Source organism: Vitis riparia, chromosome 11, assembly GCF_004353265.1.
Source record: "Vitis riparia cultivar Riparia Gloire de Montpellier isolate 1030 chromosome 11, EGFV_Vit.rip_1.0, whole genome shotgun sequence".
NCBI lineage: Eukaryota > Viridiplantae > Streptophyta > Magnoliopsida > Vitales > Vitaceae > Vitis > Vitis riparia.
In genome coordinates this window covers 16,995,988-17,013,365 of record NC_048441.1, presented here as the reverse complement: position 1 = coordinate 17,013,365, position 17,378 = coordinate 16,995,988, and the positions used below count along the sequence as shown (strand labels likewise).

The 17,378-nt window shown below is 35.1% G+C and overlaps 3 protein-coding genes across 5 annotated transcripts; 2 read left to right on the top strand and 1 right to left on the bottom strand.

Moving 5' to 3' along the window:
• The first annotated feature begins 42 nt into the window (after nucleotides 1–42).
• LOC117924638 (CRS2-associated factor 1, chloroplastic) lies at nucleotides 43–4,713 on the top strand. The gene is made up of 5 exons (XM_034843323.1): nucleotides 43–905; nucleotides 1,505–1,632; nucleotides 2,983–3,208; nucleotides 3,322–3,449; nucleotides 3,547–4,713. Exons 1-5 carry the CDS (start codon nucleotides 110–112, stop codon nucleotides 4,525–4,527), a joined length of 2,259 nt encoding a protein of 752 aa, XP_034699214.1. The 5' UTR covers nucleotides 43–109; the 3' UTR covers nucleotides 4,528–4,713.
• LOC117924642 (sugar transport protein 14) lies at nucleotides 4,647–7,465 on the bottom strand. The gene is made up of 4 exons (XM_034843328.1): nucleotides 7,001–7,465; nucleotides 6,119–6,441; nucleotides 5,384–6,013; nucleotides 4,647–5,298 (listed from the first exon to the last, which is right to left on the bottom strand). The coding sequence occupies exons 1-4, from the start codon at nucleotides 7,140–7,142 to the stop codon at nucleotides 4,855–4,857; spliced, it is 1,539 nt and encodes a 512-aa protein (XP_034699219.1). The 5' UTR covers nucleotides 7,143–7,465; the 3' UTR covers nucleotides 4,647–4,854.
• Nucleotides 7,466–11,594: 4,129 nt separating this feature from the next.
• LOC117925107 (ninja-family protein mc410) lies at nucleotides 11,595–15,649 on the top strand. 3 transcript variants are annotated; one of them, XM_034843971.1, is made up of 4 exons: nucleotides 11,595–11,728; nucleotides 12,482–12,551; nucleotides 12,748–13,884; nucleotides 14,835–15,649. In XM_034843971.1, the coding sequence occupies exons 3-4, from the start codon at nucleotides 12,849–12,851 to the stop codon at nucleotides 15,326–15,328; spliced, it is 1,530 nt and encodes a 509-aa protein (XP_034699862.1). In that variant the 5' UTR covers nucleotides 11,595–11,728; nucleotides 12,482–12,551; nucleotides 12,748–12,848; the 3' UTR covers nucleotides 15,329–15,649. The 3 variants fall into 3 exon arrangements, with proteins under 3 accessions (XP_034699862.1, XP_034699863.1, XP_034699860.1); XM_034843972.1 differs by having other exon boundaries at nucleotides 12,482–12,556; XM_034843969.1 differs by lacking the exon at nucleotides 12,482–12,551.
• Nucleotides 15,650–17,378: the final 1,729 nt, after the last annotated feature.

The window sequence follows — 17,378 nt, the reverse complement described above, 5'->3', positions numbered from 1 at the left end:
ACGTCGTTTTAATTGTCTGAAACTACTCTTATTTCCTTCTCCTAGGTCCTCCAATCTCTTCCCGTTTTCGCATGGATGAATAGAGTTCTCCCAAAAACCTTCTTGAAAAATGGCGCTCAAAACCCTAATTCCATTTCCAATTTTGGCTCCATCGAACCCATCTCACCGGCCAGCTTCCGAGGTTCGGTTTTCCCGGTGGAACAATGCCAACGCCGAGAGGTTCACCCTCCGCGAACGCGCTCAGAAAGAAATTGAAGACAATATTCGCCGGGAACGGCGTTTTGATTCCGCCACTAGAATCGCCGATATTGATGATGCCGGCACTTCCAAAGAAGCCGCCGCCGCCGGAACCTTCAAGTCCACGGGAACTCCGTCTTCTCCCTCAAAACCTTCGATTCCCGGAAAATCCTCCAAGTACTCCAAAAATCCTAAAACATCGCACCCCGCCTTTCGTCAAATTTCAAGAAGAACGAAGCTTCCAGGTCCTAATAACTCCCCCGAAGCGAAACGCGGCATTTCTATAGGGGAGGATGGAGTTTCGTACATGGTTCCTGGTGTTCCATTTGAACTGAGATACAGTTACACTGAAACCCCAAAGGTAAAGCCGATAGCTTTGCGCGAGCCGCCTTTTTTGCCATTCGGTCCTGACACAATGCCGCGGCCCTGGACCGGCCGAGCGCCGCTTCCGCCGAGCAAGAAGAAATTGAAAGAATTTGATTCTTTTCAGCTGCCACCGCCCGGTAAAAAAAGGGTTAAGCCAGTGCAGGCGCCAGGGCCCTTCTTGCCTGGATCCGGTCCAAGATATGTGAGGTCAAGGGAGGAGATATTGGGGGAACCATTGACAGAGGAGGAGATCAAAGAGTTGGTCCAGGGGTGTGTGAAATCAAAGAGGCAATTGAATATGGGTATGCTTGAATTTTCGTTGGTTTTGGTTGTATCTTTTCTATTTTGGTTTTTTTTGGTCGAATAGGCACATTAGGGAATTGAATGTGGCAATGCTTGAATTCACTCATTCTGTTCGTAGCTTTTTGAATTTTAATGACTAGAGTAAGTTGACTGTGGTTGTCTTTGAATTCATTGATTTGTGAATAACTTTGAATTATGTAATGATTACTTCTACATTTTTTGCATTTTAGTTTCTCTTTTTCTTATAATTTAACCCTCTGTTTGGTTGCTGAAAATTGAGAGGAAAAGGAAAGAAAATGATGAAACTCAATTCTTATAGTTGTGGTTCCCACAAAAATTGAGAGGTCTGATTATGTTATTTACTAGTTTGTTGAACCATGGGCTAACTAGGACCTTATTTTAGAAATTCTGGACTTCTTTCTTTATTACACTTCAAGGCTCTGTGGGGTTCTCAAATACTTTAGGGCTCCATTTGGTTCTCAGAAAGAATGAGAAAATAGAAGAAAACACATTAGGGTTCTGCATTATGGATGATTGAGGATGATACTTGATACTCATGGTAATTTTAATTATTTATGGTTGAATATTTTCTTTTTAGGTAGAGATGGCTTGACACATAATATGTTGGACAACATCCATGCTCACTGGAAACGGCGGAGGGTATGCAAGATAAAATGCAAAGGTGTGTGTACAGTTGACATGGATAATGTGCGCCAACAGCTGGAGGTTGGTCTTCCCCATATTCTTTTTCTGAGGTTTTGGCTATCCTGTTTTATTATGTGCTCTCATGTTTTTACAACTTCATTTTGGTTAACATTTTGTTTATCTAGTAGGTAATATTTGTTATTGTATGTGGGGAGTTGTGAAATAATACCATTTACATCATTCAAATCCTTGCTCCTAATTCTTTCAGGACCTTTGGAGAATCAGGGTGCCTTTCATTATCTTGGGGCAAGAAAATTCTTATGGAACTAGGGAATTCTTAACTTGTATCAGTTTTTTTTAGGATGAGAATGTTCACTAAAAGCAAATGCTAAATGTGTTATCATTGACTATGTTGTTGATCTGTGTAGAATTACATACTTTGGTGTGGTAGATGTGGCATGTGTAGCTGAAATGATAGCCAAATAAAATTCTTGATCAATCATTTAAAATGACTGAGTTTGGAGAATATTAGTTTGTCCTTTTACCATTCTGAGGCATTGTAATATGTTCCTTTAAAATGTTTGTCTCAGTTATGAACTAATGATGAGATGTAGAATAATTGTTCACTGAAACATATGCAGGATATATTTTATCTTTGAGCAGTGTTGAATATTGCATCTTGTGTGGTAATTAGCATGTGTGGTAACTCGTGTGGAGATTCTGCTATTAGGGATTGTTTTTCGGATCTTTTCTACATGTCAGTGAACAAAGATTCCATGGTGGCAGATTATTAGTATGTGGAAGGTGACTTGAGGCTATTGGAATCCAAGGTCTATCTAAGCATTTCATGATTGCGAATTGGGAATAGGGGAATTCTTTTTGTCTTGCTTCAGAATGTGATTGTGCATGTAGATAAGGAGGATTAAATAGTATGGAAATATGCCATAGGGCCCTGCTTTTGGCCCATAGCATCTGTTTCACGGATAGAAGGGTTTGGGGTCACTTGTTCTTTCCAAAGTTGATTTCTTGGTTTCAAAAGTAGTTTGGGAAAAGATTCTTACTTTGGATGAACTTATGGAAGAAAGTAGGATATTAGCCAATTAGTGTTGTTTGTATGAACAGAAAGAAGTATCATTCAACCATTTATTAATTTGTGTGGCTTCGATCGGTCAAATTGTAGTTGAAAAAAAATTTATGAATTTTTTGTTAGAATGATCCAATGGATTCATAGGAAATGGAAGTCTTTCTTTTGTAGATTTCCTTCATGTTTGGGTGGTACTTAGGGTGTAACGAGCCCCCTTTTTGGGGCTCATTTTGTACCATCCTAATTATTTGGAAAGAAAAAAAAAAGAGGAAAATATAAACATTATTATTTGTCCTATACTTCATTGAGAGAAGACTTCATATCCCTAATTATTTGTAAATTGACAGGAGAAAACAGGAGGGAAGGTCATTTATGGTAAAGGTGGGGTACTATTCCTTTTCCGTGGCAGAAATTACAACTATAGAAATCGCCCGCGATTTCCTCTAATGTTGTGGAAACCTGTTACTCCTGTATATCCAAGGTTGGTTCAAAGGGCTCCAGAGGGTCTAACACTTGAAGAAGCTGGTGCAATGCGCAAGAAAGGACGGAAACTTATCCCTATATGCAAGCTTGGTAACCCATTTACAGCTATGTGCTTCAGTTGATTTATGGTATAGAAAACGAAAAAGTGTTTCATTTTTTGTTGGCAAGAAAAATTATAATCCAACCTTTCCTGTGTCATGCAGCAAAAAATGGTGTATACACAGACTTGGTAAATAATGTGAGAGAGGCATTTGAAGAATGTGAGTTGGTCCGAATAAATTGTCAAGGATTGAATGCAAGTGACTACAGAAAAATAGGTGCCAAACTCAAGGTCCGGTAAATTTATTTTTATGAGGTTCATTCTTGTATTATCACATTTATACTAAAATTATATTCTAAAAACAATTCCTTCAATTCTTTAATTGCAGGACCTTGTCCCATGTGTGCTAATCTCATTTGAGCATGAGCATATACTTATGTGGAGAGGAAGCGATTGGAAGTTCTTGCATCCAAAACCAGAAGATGGCTGCAAGGAAGCTAAGGAGTCTGACAATAATAGTGAAGCTTCCATTCCACCACCTTTTGAAGGTCAAGAATTATCAGCATCATGTTCTTCAAAGATCTCAGTTAAGGATGCAAGTCTCGACATGCTTGATACAATCGCATCCCCTGTGATTAATGAAGATGTTGCTATGGACAAAATAGAGGATTTGTCCTCAAAAGGAAATGATATCCTCTCCTTTGAAGGAAATGATAAGCCATTTGCAGCTACTCAACTGGTGAAAACTGCATACCATTGGGACACCGTTTCAGATGACACTGGTGGTACCAATGAATCAGAGATTATATTGACCAAATTGGATAATGCACATCATGCTGATGATGAATCAGCAGTGATGCCAGTGGAACTTGACACTATGCTGGAAAATGGAAGCATTAAAAACGAGTTGATGGATGCTGTAACTCATGACATGGACAAACTGCAAGATATTCCCAAAGCCTCAGAGGATTGTGGTAAGATGACAGGATCGAGTGCGCCTTGTACTGGGGGGCTTCTTTTACTCTTGAAGCAAGCTGTTGATAGTGGGAGAGCGGTTGTTTTAGATGGTGATAGTTGTGATGCTGACATTGTTTATGGAAAGACAGTTGCCTTTTCTCAGGATGCTCCACCAGGGCCTGTTTTTAGGAGGCCTAGGAAAGCAGCAGTTCAGAAGTGTGAGAAAGAAGAACCCAGAGACCTAGTGGTGGGCAAAATTGTAACAGCTCCAGAGAAGGGTAGAAGCCAGAGCAAGAGTTCTAGAAATCAAATGGCCAAAGATTTCAAAGAAGGTTATCTACATGTAGATTATCCAGGTGTAGAAACACGGGGAACCCTTGGAGTGGATGAACTTGCAAAACTATTGGCTTAATGGTCAGTGGAACTCTGAGATGAATGCATCATTTTTCTTGTATAATAGGGCTGTCTTATGTGGTGTTAATCACTCCAACCCAGCCTTTTTGTACATTCTTGACATTTGTGTTTCCAATGTATTTTTGCATAATGTATTGGATACCATTGAAACTGAAAGTAGTGCATGTCATACTGATTACAATTATTGGAAATTCTTTGTTTATACTGCTGCAGAAAGTGAAACATTTCCTAAAACTATTGAACAAAAAACGTGTTCATAAACCCAATAATAATCTATAGAAGGGCTCTCCCCAGTCTCCACTTGAGGATTTCAATAGAGTAGTCCTTAATTCTCAGCTGACTTGCCTTCGGTCCGTGGCTCATCCCCTACTATTTTCTTCCAGATTGGGTGCTTGGACCAGAGGTAACATACCTCTTCTATTGGAACCTGCTTTGTTTCTGGCAGGAGGAAGTAAATGAAGCAGCTCATTATGACAATTAAGCCAGCAAAGACCAAGAAAATCCCATATCGGAGGTGACATAGAGACACCAGGAAACACTGAGCAATGAGAGCTGTGAAGAAGAGATTGACACAGACCACCATACTCTGCCCAGCTGACCTGGTCTCCAAGGGGAAGAGCTCGCTAGGGACCAGCCACCCCAGAGGGCCCCAAGACCTTCCATAAGCCAACACAAAGAGAGAGATTATGATCACTAAGAAGTAGCTAGTTCCTTTGGGAAGCGTTTTTCCTTGTCCAAACTCCAGGGCCAGAGTAATGGCCACAGCCACCTGCGGATCAGACACCCAAGTAAATAATGCAACCGTACAGTTTGTTAGAAGAGAATCAGGGGAGGAAAACTAGAATTTCACTTACCATATAGCATATCATTTCACAACCTGCCTCCAAAAAGAACTTTCTTCTACCCCACCTATCTACAAATGCCATTGATATTAATGAAGCAAGAACCAGTGCTCCACTGGTTATTAGAGATGAATACAGAGATGCATTAGAACCGAAACCCAAGCTCTGAAATATCACAGGAGCATAGAAGAGAATGGAGTTCATGCCAGTGAGCTGCTGAAAAGCTGGGATTCCCAAAGCCCCTATTATCAACTGGGGACGATTTCTTCGCTTCAGGAGGTTCCTGAACGGATGCTTTATGGCTTGTGCTGCTTTGCTCGCATCAACAAGATCAGCAAACTCGGCATCAATTTTCGATGTTCCTCTGACTTTCTCCAATACCTTTCTTGCTTCTTCAAATTTGCCTTGCTCTACAAGACTGTTTGGGGTCTCAGGAAGAGCAAGACCCCCAAGAAACATTACAGTTGCAGGGACTGTGGCTAAACCAAGAGATAATCTCCAACCCCATGGATGCAATTTATCAGTTTCATAATTTATAAAATTGGCTACTAAGATCCCTAAGCAGGTTGATAGTTGGAAAAGCTGGTTCACTGCTCCTCGGATTTTAGCAGGTGACATTTCTGAAAGATACAGAGGAACCGCCTGTGGCATAAGAACAAGAGAACAGAAGCCAATGAGAAAGCTTCTATTAGCTTGCTTCCAAAGAAGGATTTAAAAAAGATTTTAGTCTGGGGGCGTTGAGCTTACCTGGTTACCAAATCCAATGCCTACCCCAAGGAGAATTCTTCCAATGATCAGCATAGCAATGTTCACTGCAGTAGCATTGAGGACTGCTCCTAAAAAGAAGCTAATGGACCCAACAAGTATTGAGGCTTTCCTGCCTTTTTTTCTGGTCACATGGGAAGCAGCAAAGGTGGAAACAAGGCCAGCAAAGTATAAAGAAGATGTGAAGAGTGTAAGGATCTGGCTCTCATATTTACAGTAATCTGTCTCTTTGAGATGTTCTTGCTTCCTCCTGTACACTTTTGGAAAGAAGCGCTTCAAGAAATCATCCATGGAAGTCACCCCACCTGGAACCAGGGTAGAAAGTCTGATCAGTTTTTGTTCTTAAACAAACCTCTTTATAAGTATTTGGTACTAGATAATGTGGGAGAAAGTCCTAATCTCCATTGATATGCAAAGAAAGAACAAATTCAACTGACAAAAGGATCCTGGCCACATCCAATAATATAGTGAGAGGAGGCAAGAAAAGTTAGGAAATTTATCTATAGAAACTGAAAGAGGAGTTTCTGAGAAGATCTCTGTTGTCTATTCAGAACATGAAAGTCATCTTTTCATGACTTTATTCTCAGAAAGCGGGGAGAAAAAAAGAATCTTATTGTTCACTTCCCACCAAACAATATGAATAAATCTCAGAAAATGCTTCTGTTCCTTCTCCTTTTTCCCTTTCATTTACTTTGATACTTTCTGTTCTGCTTTTCATTTCTACCACTATTACCGGATCAGGTTACAAAAATTGAGGCAAATATCATTCCTAACACAACACATACCTAAAAAAAACCCAGATCAAACAGGAGGCCAAACTCCACAATTGAAGCAATAAAAAGGAATAAAAAAAAAAAAACTCACCAGAAACACCAAGATCATATCCAAAAAGAGCTCCCCCAGAAGCTGCAACAATGCAAGAAAAGATGAAATAGCCTGTAATCTTATACTCATAGAGATGGGCCCTTTTTGCAGCCTCTGTATCCTCAAATGCACCGCCTGCCATTGCTCCTCAACTCTCTCCTCTCCTCCTTTCTCTTTCTTCTTCCCCTCTGAAGTCAAGAAAAACAAAAAAATCTGACTAAACTTCTGAACATTCACTTCCCTTTATACTGCAGCCTCAAAAGAAAAAACAACCCAAGCGGGCTTGGCCTTTGCAGGGATGGGCATGGAAAATTGGAAATTGAAAGAAATAGGCCAAAGGTCAACCACCCAATAATGCCGCACTCAAACAAACGACCCTCAACGCAAATTGGTCTTAAAGTAATTGTATCACACACCTCTCTATGTACTAAATAATTCCTAAATGAAAATACCAGATTGAGACTTGATTGGAGTCTTGGACTTTTTGTCTTTCTATTGATTTTTTTCCCGAGTCACCCAATCCCTTTATTGAAATCCTGAGATGCATACATCAAGCTTTCCTCTTCTGGTCAAAGAATTCTTAAATAAGAAAACGGATATTTAGGCTTTTGGCTTTTGGCTTGGCTATTGGCCTTTATCCCTCTATAGCCTATCTGATTCTAATCCCTTAGTTTTCCAAAACTCTTGGTACCTTCTTTCCCATCATACCTTTCCTTTCCATGGTAATTTGCTAGAAATTGAATTTATATCAGATGGGTTTTTCTTCACTAGAAATATTTGATTTGGGTTTTTATTTTTTTACTTTTTTGATCCAACTAAATCGAGGGTATATAGAAAGACAATTCCCCCCATTATTCTACAGATACAAGACGATTGAGATTGAATTTCCAACTCATCTGATTGAGTGAATTCAACCATTCACACGGCATTTCTTGGATATGGATAAGAAGCATTGACTGACTTTTCCTATATAATAGGAATTTAATTTAATATACATTAATCCTTATCCATTTAAATCCATAAAATTATCCTCTATTGAATAAATTAAGGAGAGAAATCTAAATCTAGAGTAAGTTATCATAATGATTTTAAAAAGCATTTTTAATATTTAAAGTATAAAAATTTTAAGTATTAAAAATATTAAAAATATTTTCTAAAATTATTGACTCTATTTGATCCCTTCTTACCATCTTGAATAATTTCCAAAAAAAAAAATTATCTTATCTAATTTACATTTATTAGAAATTTTTTTTATAATATTTGATATTTGAATCGATATTATTATTTTAAATTTTTTTCACTTATTTAATTTTTCTATTTATAATATGAAAGAATAAATCATTTTTTTTAATTTTTTTTTTTTCTTTCCCCGTAATTACTTCCCGACAACTAAATATAACTTCATAATTTTGAGATTTGTTTGTTGATTTGAGTTGTACGATCTAAACGTCCATTTTGCAACCATTAAGATTTAGCCATCCAACCCAACTACCACTTCCCATAAAAGGCAATTTCTTCTATGGGTTGACTTGCATTGGTACAACGTCCCCTTTCTCCAACCAATAAAAATGAAAGCCAAAAATATTCGACAGACTAAGCCATTAATACCATGCAAACACCTATCCATACAAAGTGGCGTGCATTTTATTTATTTATTTATTTAATTTTTTGGACAAGATTATTTTAAAAGGTTTCCAATCTTATACTATAGCCAAAGATTTTTAGTTGGGATGTACTTTTTCAATTTGATTTTATATGGTTTTGTATTTTTTTTAACTTTTAAATATCATATAATAAATAAATAAATCCTTAGTTTTTAATAAAAAAATTAAATTTATAAATAAAATCTAATTAAGTGGTAGGTGGGGCCAGTGATAATTGATGGCGGCGGATAACCTCAACCTAGCTTTCATTCATTATTTTTATTTCAAATGATTGATTGTCTACCTCGATTCCGTTATTATTAATAATTTCAACTTTTTTTTTTTGTTTTAAAAAACCAATATAAATTCATATGTAGTTGTGTTGTAATAAATAGATAAAAAGGAAATACAATCTCAAAAAATGCCTAATTTTGAATATTTTAATTTTAAGTTTTGAAAGTTATATACCTTCTAAGAAAAATAATATTAGTAATTTACTTTTCTTAATGAGTATTTTTATCCATTGATTTCAAAATATGGATATTTACTCTCCATGTAATGGGGTAATATTGGTATTTTTAAAGATCACGATATAAGAGTTGAATAAAATAATCAAATTAAAATTTGAAAATATTAGAAAAATTCAAATTTTGGAGATAGTAGAAAAAATCAAAGTAATCAAAGATCGAGCAAGTTATATATATGAAATTTTAAGTGAAAAATCCTTACATTAGCTGTGAAAATAATAGAGATCTTTAAATCTACAATGTATTGAGGGGATTTACGATTATACACAAATTTACTTGTCCATTTTACCCTAAAAAGTTATTGTATAACATCTATTTTTTTTTTTAATTTCTTAATCTTAAATCCTCAATTTAAAATTAATTTCCAAATTATCTTTATTATTTAGATTTTTTTCTAAATTCTCAATTTAATTTTTTTTCAAATTAATTATAACATTTTGACTCAATTAAAACTTTCAATTCAACTCTACCTTAGTAAGAAAAACTAACTTGTATTTATTCAACATTTTTTAAATTTCTTCTTTGTTGGTTAAATATATAGGTATTTTATCAAATACCTTTTTTATTTTGAGAGACATGAAAGGTAAGTGAAAATAAAGAATAAAAATAAAATAAAAGGTATTTGATGAAATTTTGAATCAACAAGAGTCAAGTGTATATAACAAAAATTTAAAGGAAAGTAAGTGAAATTAAAAGGGCGGTAAATGAAATAAGCCCTTAAATACACTATTTTAATAATATACATTGTCAAAATTATATAAATAATAAAATTTAAATTATATTCATGTGGAATGAATGTAATAATATTAGTATATAGATTAAAAATAAATGTATAAAACATAGTGAAATTAATTTAAAATCTAAATAGGTGTTTGGTAAATCAACTTAATAACTTAATTTAAGTCATCAAATAAATTATATATGTTTAGTAAAATAACTTAAAGTTAAAAACTACTTTAAGTAATAAAATAAAAACAATTAACTTATTAGTCTAAGATGGTGTTTATTTTTTTACTTAATTCTAAATAGAACCTTAGTACTTAATAGTGTTAAATATTAGGTTGTTTGTTTTTGTAGTATTTTATTTCTATTAAGTATTAAAAAGTAAAAAAAATCAATATGTTATTTTTTCTATTTAAAAAAAGCTACATATTTTGGTTTTTTCTATTTAGTAAAAAGTTTATAATAAATCATGAAAAAGTAGAAAAACAAACAACCTAAATTCTAAAACTAAACAAAAAGCCAAAAAACAAACACCACCTAAGTCTTTATTTTACTTTTTACTTTATTTGCCCTAATTACCTTTACAATTTCTTTTATTATTATACAATATCTACTATTAAAACCTGTTTGACAATGATTTTAAAAAGTGTTTCCAAACTTTTTAACACTTTAAAATTTGTATCATTTAAGTGTTAGAAATGCTATAAATGTTTTATAAAATCACTACCAAACGCATTCTTATTCAACCTTTTTTACCCTAATTATAATTTATGATAATAAATATATCAATTTAATGATTTAAAATTAGTTTTAAGTAAATTTTCTTAAATAATCTTAATACTTAAGATAAAATATAAGTAAATAAGTTTTGAATCAATAATTTAAGTATAATTTAATTTAAATGAACTTAAATCATTAAATAATAATATTAAATTTTATACAAAACATCCTCTAACTCATTTTGTTGACAAAGAATTAAAGCACCGGGTGAAAAAGAATAATATAATTTATATTTCAAGATGAATGTATAAATAAATAAATATGTAAAAATATTTAATGAGTGCATATATAATTTATAATTTAATAAACTACTTACATTGTGTTATGATAAGATATTTAAATAAGATAATATTTATAAAATAAAAATTATATTTAGGAACTTAAAATGTTGTAATAGATGTAATTTCAAATATTTATTAAAAATGATTTTTATCTTTAATCATTCTCTTTTATTATTATTTAAAAAATAAAAACAACTAAAAATAATTAAAATATATTATAAAAAAATATCTTATTCTAAGAAAAATGATTAAAAACGGTGTTCTAAAAATAATTGATAATCATACAAATGTTTTTATATATATTTTTTTAAAATGAGAAAAATAATTCGACAAATTAAAAAAAAAAATCCAATGTTAATTAAAATTTTTAAAAATATTAAAATTATTCTTATATTTTGATAATTTTATTATTAGTAGCATTTGTGATGTTACATATCGAATAAGGTAGAAAACTTCTTAACAGTGTTGATATAATTTAAAGTAGTGAATGTCCCTTTTGGACATGGAGCGGACGAGATCAGATGCCTTATTTTTTATTTTTTTCTAAAAATAAAGAGGTTGGATTTGGATGGGAGGGAAGGGCAAAAATGGCAAGAAAGAATATACATGACAATCACATGCTCCAGCAAAAATAGAAAGAGTGAGAAAAAAAAAAAAGAAGCAAAAGTGGAGCTAGGTTTTTAAACAATTGTTGGAGTCTCCCGCTAGTGAAACCCAAAATCCATTGATTTTCTTCATCTAGGGTTTCAAGTTTGACGTGCTCTGTTGATTCAGGTCTGTTTCTTTTGAGTTTCTTGAATTTGGGTTTGGCACATGTTCTGTTTGTACTTTTTTTCTTTTTCTTTTTTTTCTTCCTCTTAATTAAATTCTGGGAGTTTTTTTGGTTGCATCAGTTTTTGAGCTTGCATGTGGGATGGGCAGATCTGTGGGTTGCTTTTAATTGGTGGGCTTTGTGTGAATTTGATCGGCCCTCGTTTGGTTACTGAGAAACCGGAGGAAAAAAATGAAAAACAAACGAAAATGTTGGGTCTTGCTCTTCTCTTGTGATTTTATTTTTTTTGCCTCGGGGAATTGAAAATTTTAGCTCACCCGATAAATAATTCTACTGAGATGGGGTTTCTTCTTGTTGGGTTCTAATTGATGGAAATTTGAAGATTTAATATTTTCTGAGCTATCAAATGAGATTTTTCTTTGGTTTTCAGATCTAATAAATTATGCAGGTGATTCTGAATGATCGATTTCTAGTTTGGTTATCTAGAACTATGTAATAAATCTGGGTTTGTATCTTAGGCATGAACCATTGTTGAAATCTGATGAAAATGTTTAGAGCTTTGAATATTTACTAAAAATTCTTTCAATTTTTGAAGCTGTTTGAGGGCATGGTACTTCAGTGGGGGTAGATTTTTAATTTTTTTTTTTTTTATTTGTGATAATCATCAGTAACTCCAGCCAATTAGAAAGCTTTGGCCAAGACCTCTATAATGTTTGTGCTTTTGTGTTTTTCTTGATGCATTTGCTTTGTTATAGAGACACTATGCACATCATACTGAAGACCATTTGTAATGGTGTCAATTAAGGAAGGAACCACCTGAGAACGGTGAGGTACCTAGGTTTTGATTGTGATTCCCTGCATTTATGTTATTTTCAAATGGATGTGTGATTGTCATAATTTGTTATCCTTTCCTTCATTTTTGTTTCATTGATTTTTTAGAATTGTCTGGCATGATGGCAAGTTAGTTTGGAACAAAACTTCCTTCTATTGTTTTCTCAAAAAGAGATCAACTGCTGTGCAGGTGTCTATATTTGCGATACCATGTTAGGATCACTGTTGTGAGGATTTGCACAAGAAAAGATGTTATGAGTGAAACTCATTGACAAATTTTGGTTCGGTAAAATGGAAGATGAGAATGGACTTGAGCTTAGCCTGGGTCTATCTTGTGGTGGATCCTCTGTCAAATCAAAAGGTAAAAATGGTGTCCCATCAGATACCAGGGCAGAGGAAGTTGATAGGGGAAACACATTAACGGATGATTTCAAAAATTTCCTTCATTCTGGCACCCAGAAACAGGACCCAAGCACTGGTTCCCAGAGAAGTGATCCAGTGAAACCTCAGGAGAACTTCTTTAGCAACTTTCCAAAGGCTGCTGTTGAAGCAGATGCTTCCATGAACTTGAATGGGAGAGGACTTTGGGCTGCAAACAATAATAGGTCTCCTGAAGTTGAGGAAGAAAAAAGGCCAGAGTTAGGTAATAAACGTAAAATGTTGTTTGATGAGGTAAACCATCAAAAGAAGCATGACAGAGAGGTGCACCATGCTGATTTACACGAGAAGACAAAAACATCACACATTTCCATAACAACTGAAGATGGTTCAACTGCTGAAAATGAAGATGTTGCGGAGTCTGAAGTTGATGTTTCAACCTCAAGGCTGGCTTCACACCCTGATGATGGCTCCAAACGATTCGTTGGAGCTGGTGGCTCTTCTGAGGTCGCAAAGGAGGTTCATGGGGTTACTGATTCTAGTGCTGTAGACTTGCAAGGGCAAAAGAGGTTTAACTTTTCATCAGAAAATGAGTTCAAGCGGAACCTGGCCTATTGTGTTCCTTTCCCAGTCCAATCAGTAAATATCAATGTGCCTTATTCGTTACATGCAAAGGAGTCCAACCCTGTAGGTGCACCCGGCACATCAGGCTATTCATTACCAGGTATGATGCAGGTAATGCCTCCTGCAAATAATGAGCGAGCAGGGATCCAGCCTGTGAACACTGGAAACCTTCCACTGTTTGGCTATTCACCTGTCCAGCTTCCAATGTTGGATAAGAACAACTCGTGGGGGGTGGCTTCTCATTCTCAACAGTTCCACCCTCCCTACGCTGGCAAGGGTCCACCAAACTCTGATAAACATAATGATGGATTGAAGATATCTCAAGGTAATACTTTTTACCCTCCTAAAATTCTTTTTTGGGTATTACAAAAATATGGGTAAAATGCCAAAATTGCGGAGATATGTTGGCTAAATATGCCATGCAATTCCAACCTTTTCTATTCACCACCACATGGAGAGCCCTTACCTATCCTCTACATTAACTGCAAATAAAAATGCTGATGCTAACTGATTCACTCTTTTCCTATTGGATTTTTGTCCTCTGAAACAAGGAAACTGTGATGTGTTTCCGGTTTTGACCTGGATTTGATATTTGCAAGTTTCAACTAGCTGTGGAATATCATCATTACACAATATGGTTGCATGTGACTCACATTTACAGTTTGTATTGATTTTCTGTATTGAAATATTAGAAAACACTAGTTATCTTATGGGCTATACAACTCTTAGAAGCTGTACTGATTTCCTGACTACTGATCTAAGTTGTTAGCTTTTTCTATATGGCCTATGCATTTTTTTTCCTTTTTCTTTTGTTCAGCATTTTAGTTGGGCCTTGTTGCAAATTAAGGTCTGTTAGTTAATTGTTCTCAAAAACAGTTCTCTTTTTGAGAATAAAAAACCAAAAAATATGTTTGACAACTAGAAAATAAAAAACTGTTTTCTATTTTTAGAAATAGAAAACATGGTTTTTCTTAGAACATATTTTAATTGTTTTTACTTATTTTTAGAAGACTATTTTTAAAAATAATGGAGAAATATGAAGAATAATTGAAAATGAAGTACTACATATAAAATTTATTTTTAAAAATATTTGAAAACTTAGAAAACAAGTTGAAAACATTTCAAGTTTCCAAATAGAATCTTGTTCTAAAAAACATCAAAGAACTTTTTTTGAAAATTATTCTTAAAAATTGTTTTTTGAGAATAGTTTTTTAAAATGTTCCCAAACATATTCTATGTTTCCTTTCTTATCCTTTACCTCTTGTATGGATGTAGCTGCAGTGCAAGCAATTCCACATAATTCACCTGAAGCTTCACATTATGATGGGAGGGCATTAGAACTGACCAAAGGTGATGGGAAACAGCATCCCACAGAAGAGGGCTCCTCTTGTCAAACAGAAGATGATGTGAAGGGAAACAATGTGATCTTTAGGTCAAAGGATGGCACTGATCAAGCAATAACAGAAGTTTTCTCCTATGAAAGTTCAGCTATAAGACCTGGCATTGCTGCAGATATGAAATTCGGGGGATCTGGTTCCCACCCGAATCTACCATGGGTTTCCACAACAGGTTCAAATGGTAAGACAATTTCTGGTGTTACCTATAGATATAGCAGAGACCAAATCAGGATTGTCTGTGCTTGTCATGGGTCTCACATGTCCCCCGAAGAGTTTGTTCAGCATGCTAGTGAAGAGCATGCCAATCCAGAGACTGGCACTGGTTTAGCACCATTTTCCAGTAGCAACCCTGCCACTTCAGCTCAAAGTTGATTCCCTTGCAGCTATGTTCAATGAGACCAATAAATGTTGACCTATCATGCAAGGAAGAAAACCTGGTTATCATGCTATGTTATTTACACCAATTGTGAGATTTCTCGTCCCTTATCTCATTGGAGATGCTAGGATGTTATCTTTGTATCAGTTGTCTTAGCGGCACTTTCTGCAATGAATATTGCAGGAGTACTTAGTAATGTATAAGCATCCTAGCTTAATAGTAATGTTAAGTGCTTCACTGCTACCGAGCCAGATGTAGAGGGCAATGCATGTTCTCTGTACAACTGATATAATTTAAAGTTCTTTTCCAAAGTTCTATCTTGGTTTTGCAGTGGATTGTAACTTATGCGGTGCAGGGGTAGGATCAGTCTGGGATTTCATGAAATGATTCCACTTTTATTTTGCACTCATTTTGTCTATAACCCTTGCCATATGTTGAATTTGCACCTTTAGATGCTTGTAGAACACAATGGAGCCATTCAATCCAAATTCTTCTGCTTCAGCTGGGTGTCAGGAGGAGATAGCATTGCTTCCATTCAAGGCTTTACTCTGGTAAACATTATCCGTGTGTAAGACCGGACTGAGCTAAAACTATTTTCTTTTGCTGTGCCATTAGGACCTCTAGCCTAGTGAGGCTTTCTTTTAAAAAGGAAATCAGAGAGAGAGAGCGAGGCAATCTTATAATATGGTAACAATCTGTTTTAGAGATTAGATGTTCTGTTAATACAAAACAACACATTGAGGTGAATTGTGCCCCTTCACCACTGTGACTGTTTTTTCATTCACGGCCCAGCCAATTAAGATACATTTCCACATAAGTTTTATGTGCTTGATACTAAGAATTTCTTTAGCCTCATGCCACTTCCAATCCACCCATTTCTTGGGTTCATCTCAGATTTCAACCAGAACACCTCTCTCAGTGACCAGAATTGGACGATCACACCATTTTCCCTGGATTAATGTCACATACCTCTACTGTACGGCAGTATCACTGGCAGGCCTAAACCTAATTTTTTAGTTTCTCATCGTTCATTGCTTTTGTTTTTAGGCCTTTGTTTTATTTGACCACAGGCACCTCTTGCTCCACTGTTCTTAATAAAATTTCCTTACTTTTTCATTGAGAAAAGGGTCAATGTTGGCTAGCTGTGAAACAATAAAACATGTTTAAGGCAGACAAAAAGGCCTTGATCTTTGGTACTTCTTGGTCAAGCTAGCATGCATTATCTGTCATGCTTGTGTCACTTGGATTGACTATGTGGGCTCTCCTCCATACCCACACTATCCTCCATGTGAATCCCGGAGAAACGCCCCGAAGATTGTGTGTATGTGTTTATTCCTTACAACTTGGTTCTCCTCAGATACATCGGCAAAGCATGGATCATATTCTACTCTTTCTAATAATAGCAGAATCTTCCCATCAAGGAAATTGAATGGCAACCTCCCTACCACATACAGCCTCATGGTTCTTCGATGTCTTCTGACTTTTTCCCTTTCAGTTTAATATGAAATGAAAATCAGGCTTGCAGTGTTTGACAAGTTTTCAGGGTTTACCCGGTCGACTTCCTATTAACAACTCATTAATTCTATCCAATAGAAAAATGCAAATAACTTCAGAGAACTTGATTTGTGTACTTTCTAGCTCAGATGAGCTGAATTTGAGTTTGGGCCATACCCAGATTGTGAACCAACACCATGACTTCTGGGTTTTCTAAGAAACTCGTGGTGCTGCTAAATTTGACTTTCCATTTATTATTATTATTCACAAATACTACTGAATTTCAAAGATAAACATGGCCAGGTGAATCATTAACAACCAGGAACAAAGAAAAGCAAAGTCATACAAGAAAGGAAGAAAAGACAGGATTGAATAACAGACAACTTCTGAATGGATGGAGGTATAAACAGTGTGAAGTTTCACCACAATAAATAGGGTTTTAAATGGTTCAGTTTAGGTAGTTTGTCTCACTGTGGGTGGCGTCATCGCTGGACAGAACCCTTTAATTTAGTAGTATAGATGATATCATGTGCTTTTTCTTTGTTAAATGTC

Coding starts and splice junctions, on each gene's coding strand:
- LOC117924638 (XM_034843323.1), top strand. CDS start 110: ATGGCGCTCAAAACCCTAATTCCATTTCCAATTTTGGCTCCATCGAAC. Junction 1,633..2,982: donor ATGTGCGCCAACAGCTGGAG/GTTGGTCTTCCC, acceptor GTAAATTGACAG/GAGAAAACAGGAGGGAAGGT. Junction 3,209..3,321: donor TATCCCTATATGCAAGCTTG/GTAACCCATTTA, acceptor TGTGTCATGCAG/CAAAAAATGGTGTATACACA.
- LOC117924642 (XM_034843328.1), bottom strand. CDS start 7,142: ATGGCAGGCGGTGCATTTGAGGATACAGAGGCTGCAAAAAGGGCCCAT. Junction 6,442..7,000: donor ATATGATCTTGGTGTTTCTG/GTGAGTTTTTTT, acceptor CCCTGGTTCCAG/GTGGGGTGACTTCCATGGAT. Junction 6,014..6,118: donor GCATTGGATTTGGTAACCAG/GTAAGCTCAACG, acceptor CTTATGCCACAG/GCGGTTCCTCTGTATCTTTC.
- LOC117925107 (XM_034843969.1), top strand. CDS start 12,849: ATGGAAGATGAGAATGGACTTGAGCTTAGCCTGGGTCTATCTTGTGGT. Junction 13,885..14,834: donor TGGATTGAAGATATCTCAAG/GTAATACTTTTT, acceptor GTATGGATGTAG/CTGCAGTGCAAGCAATTCCA.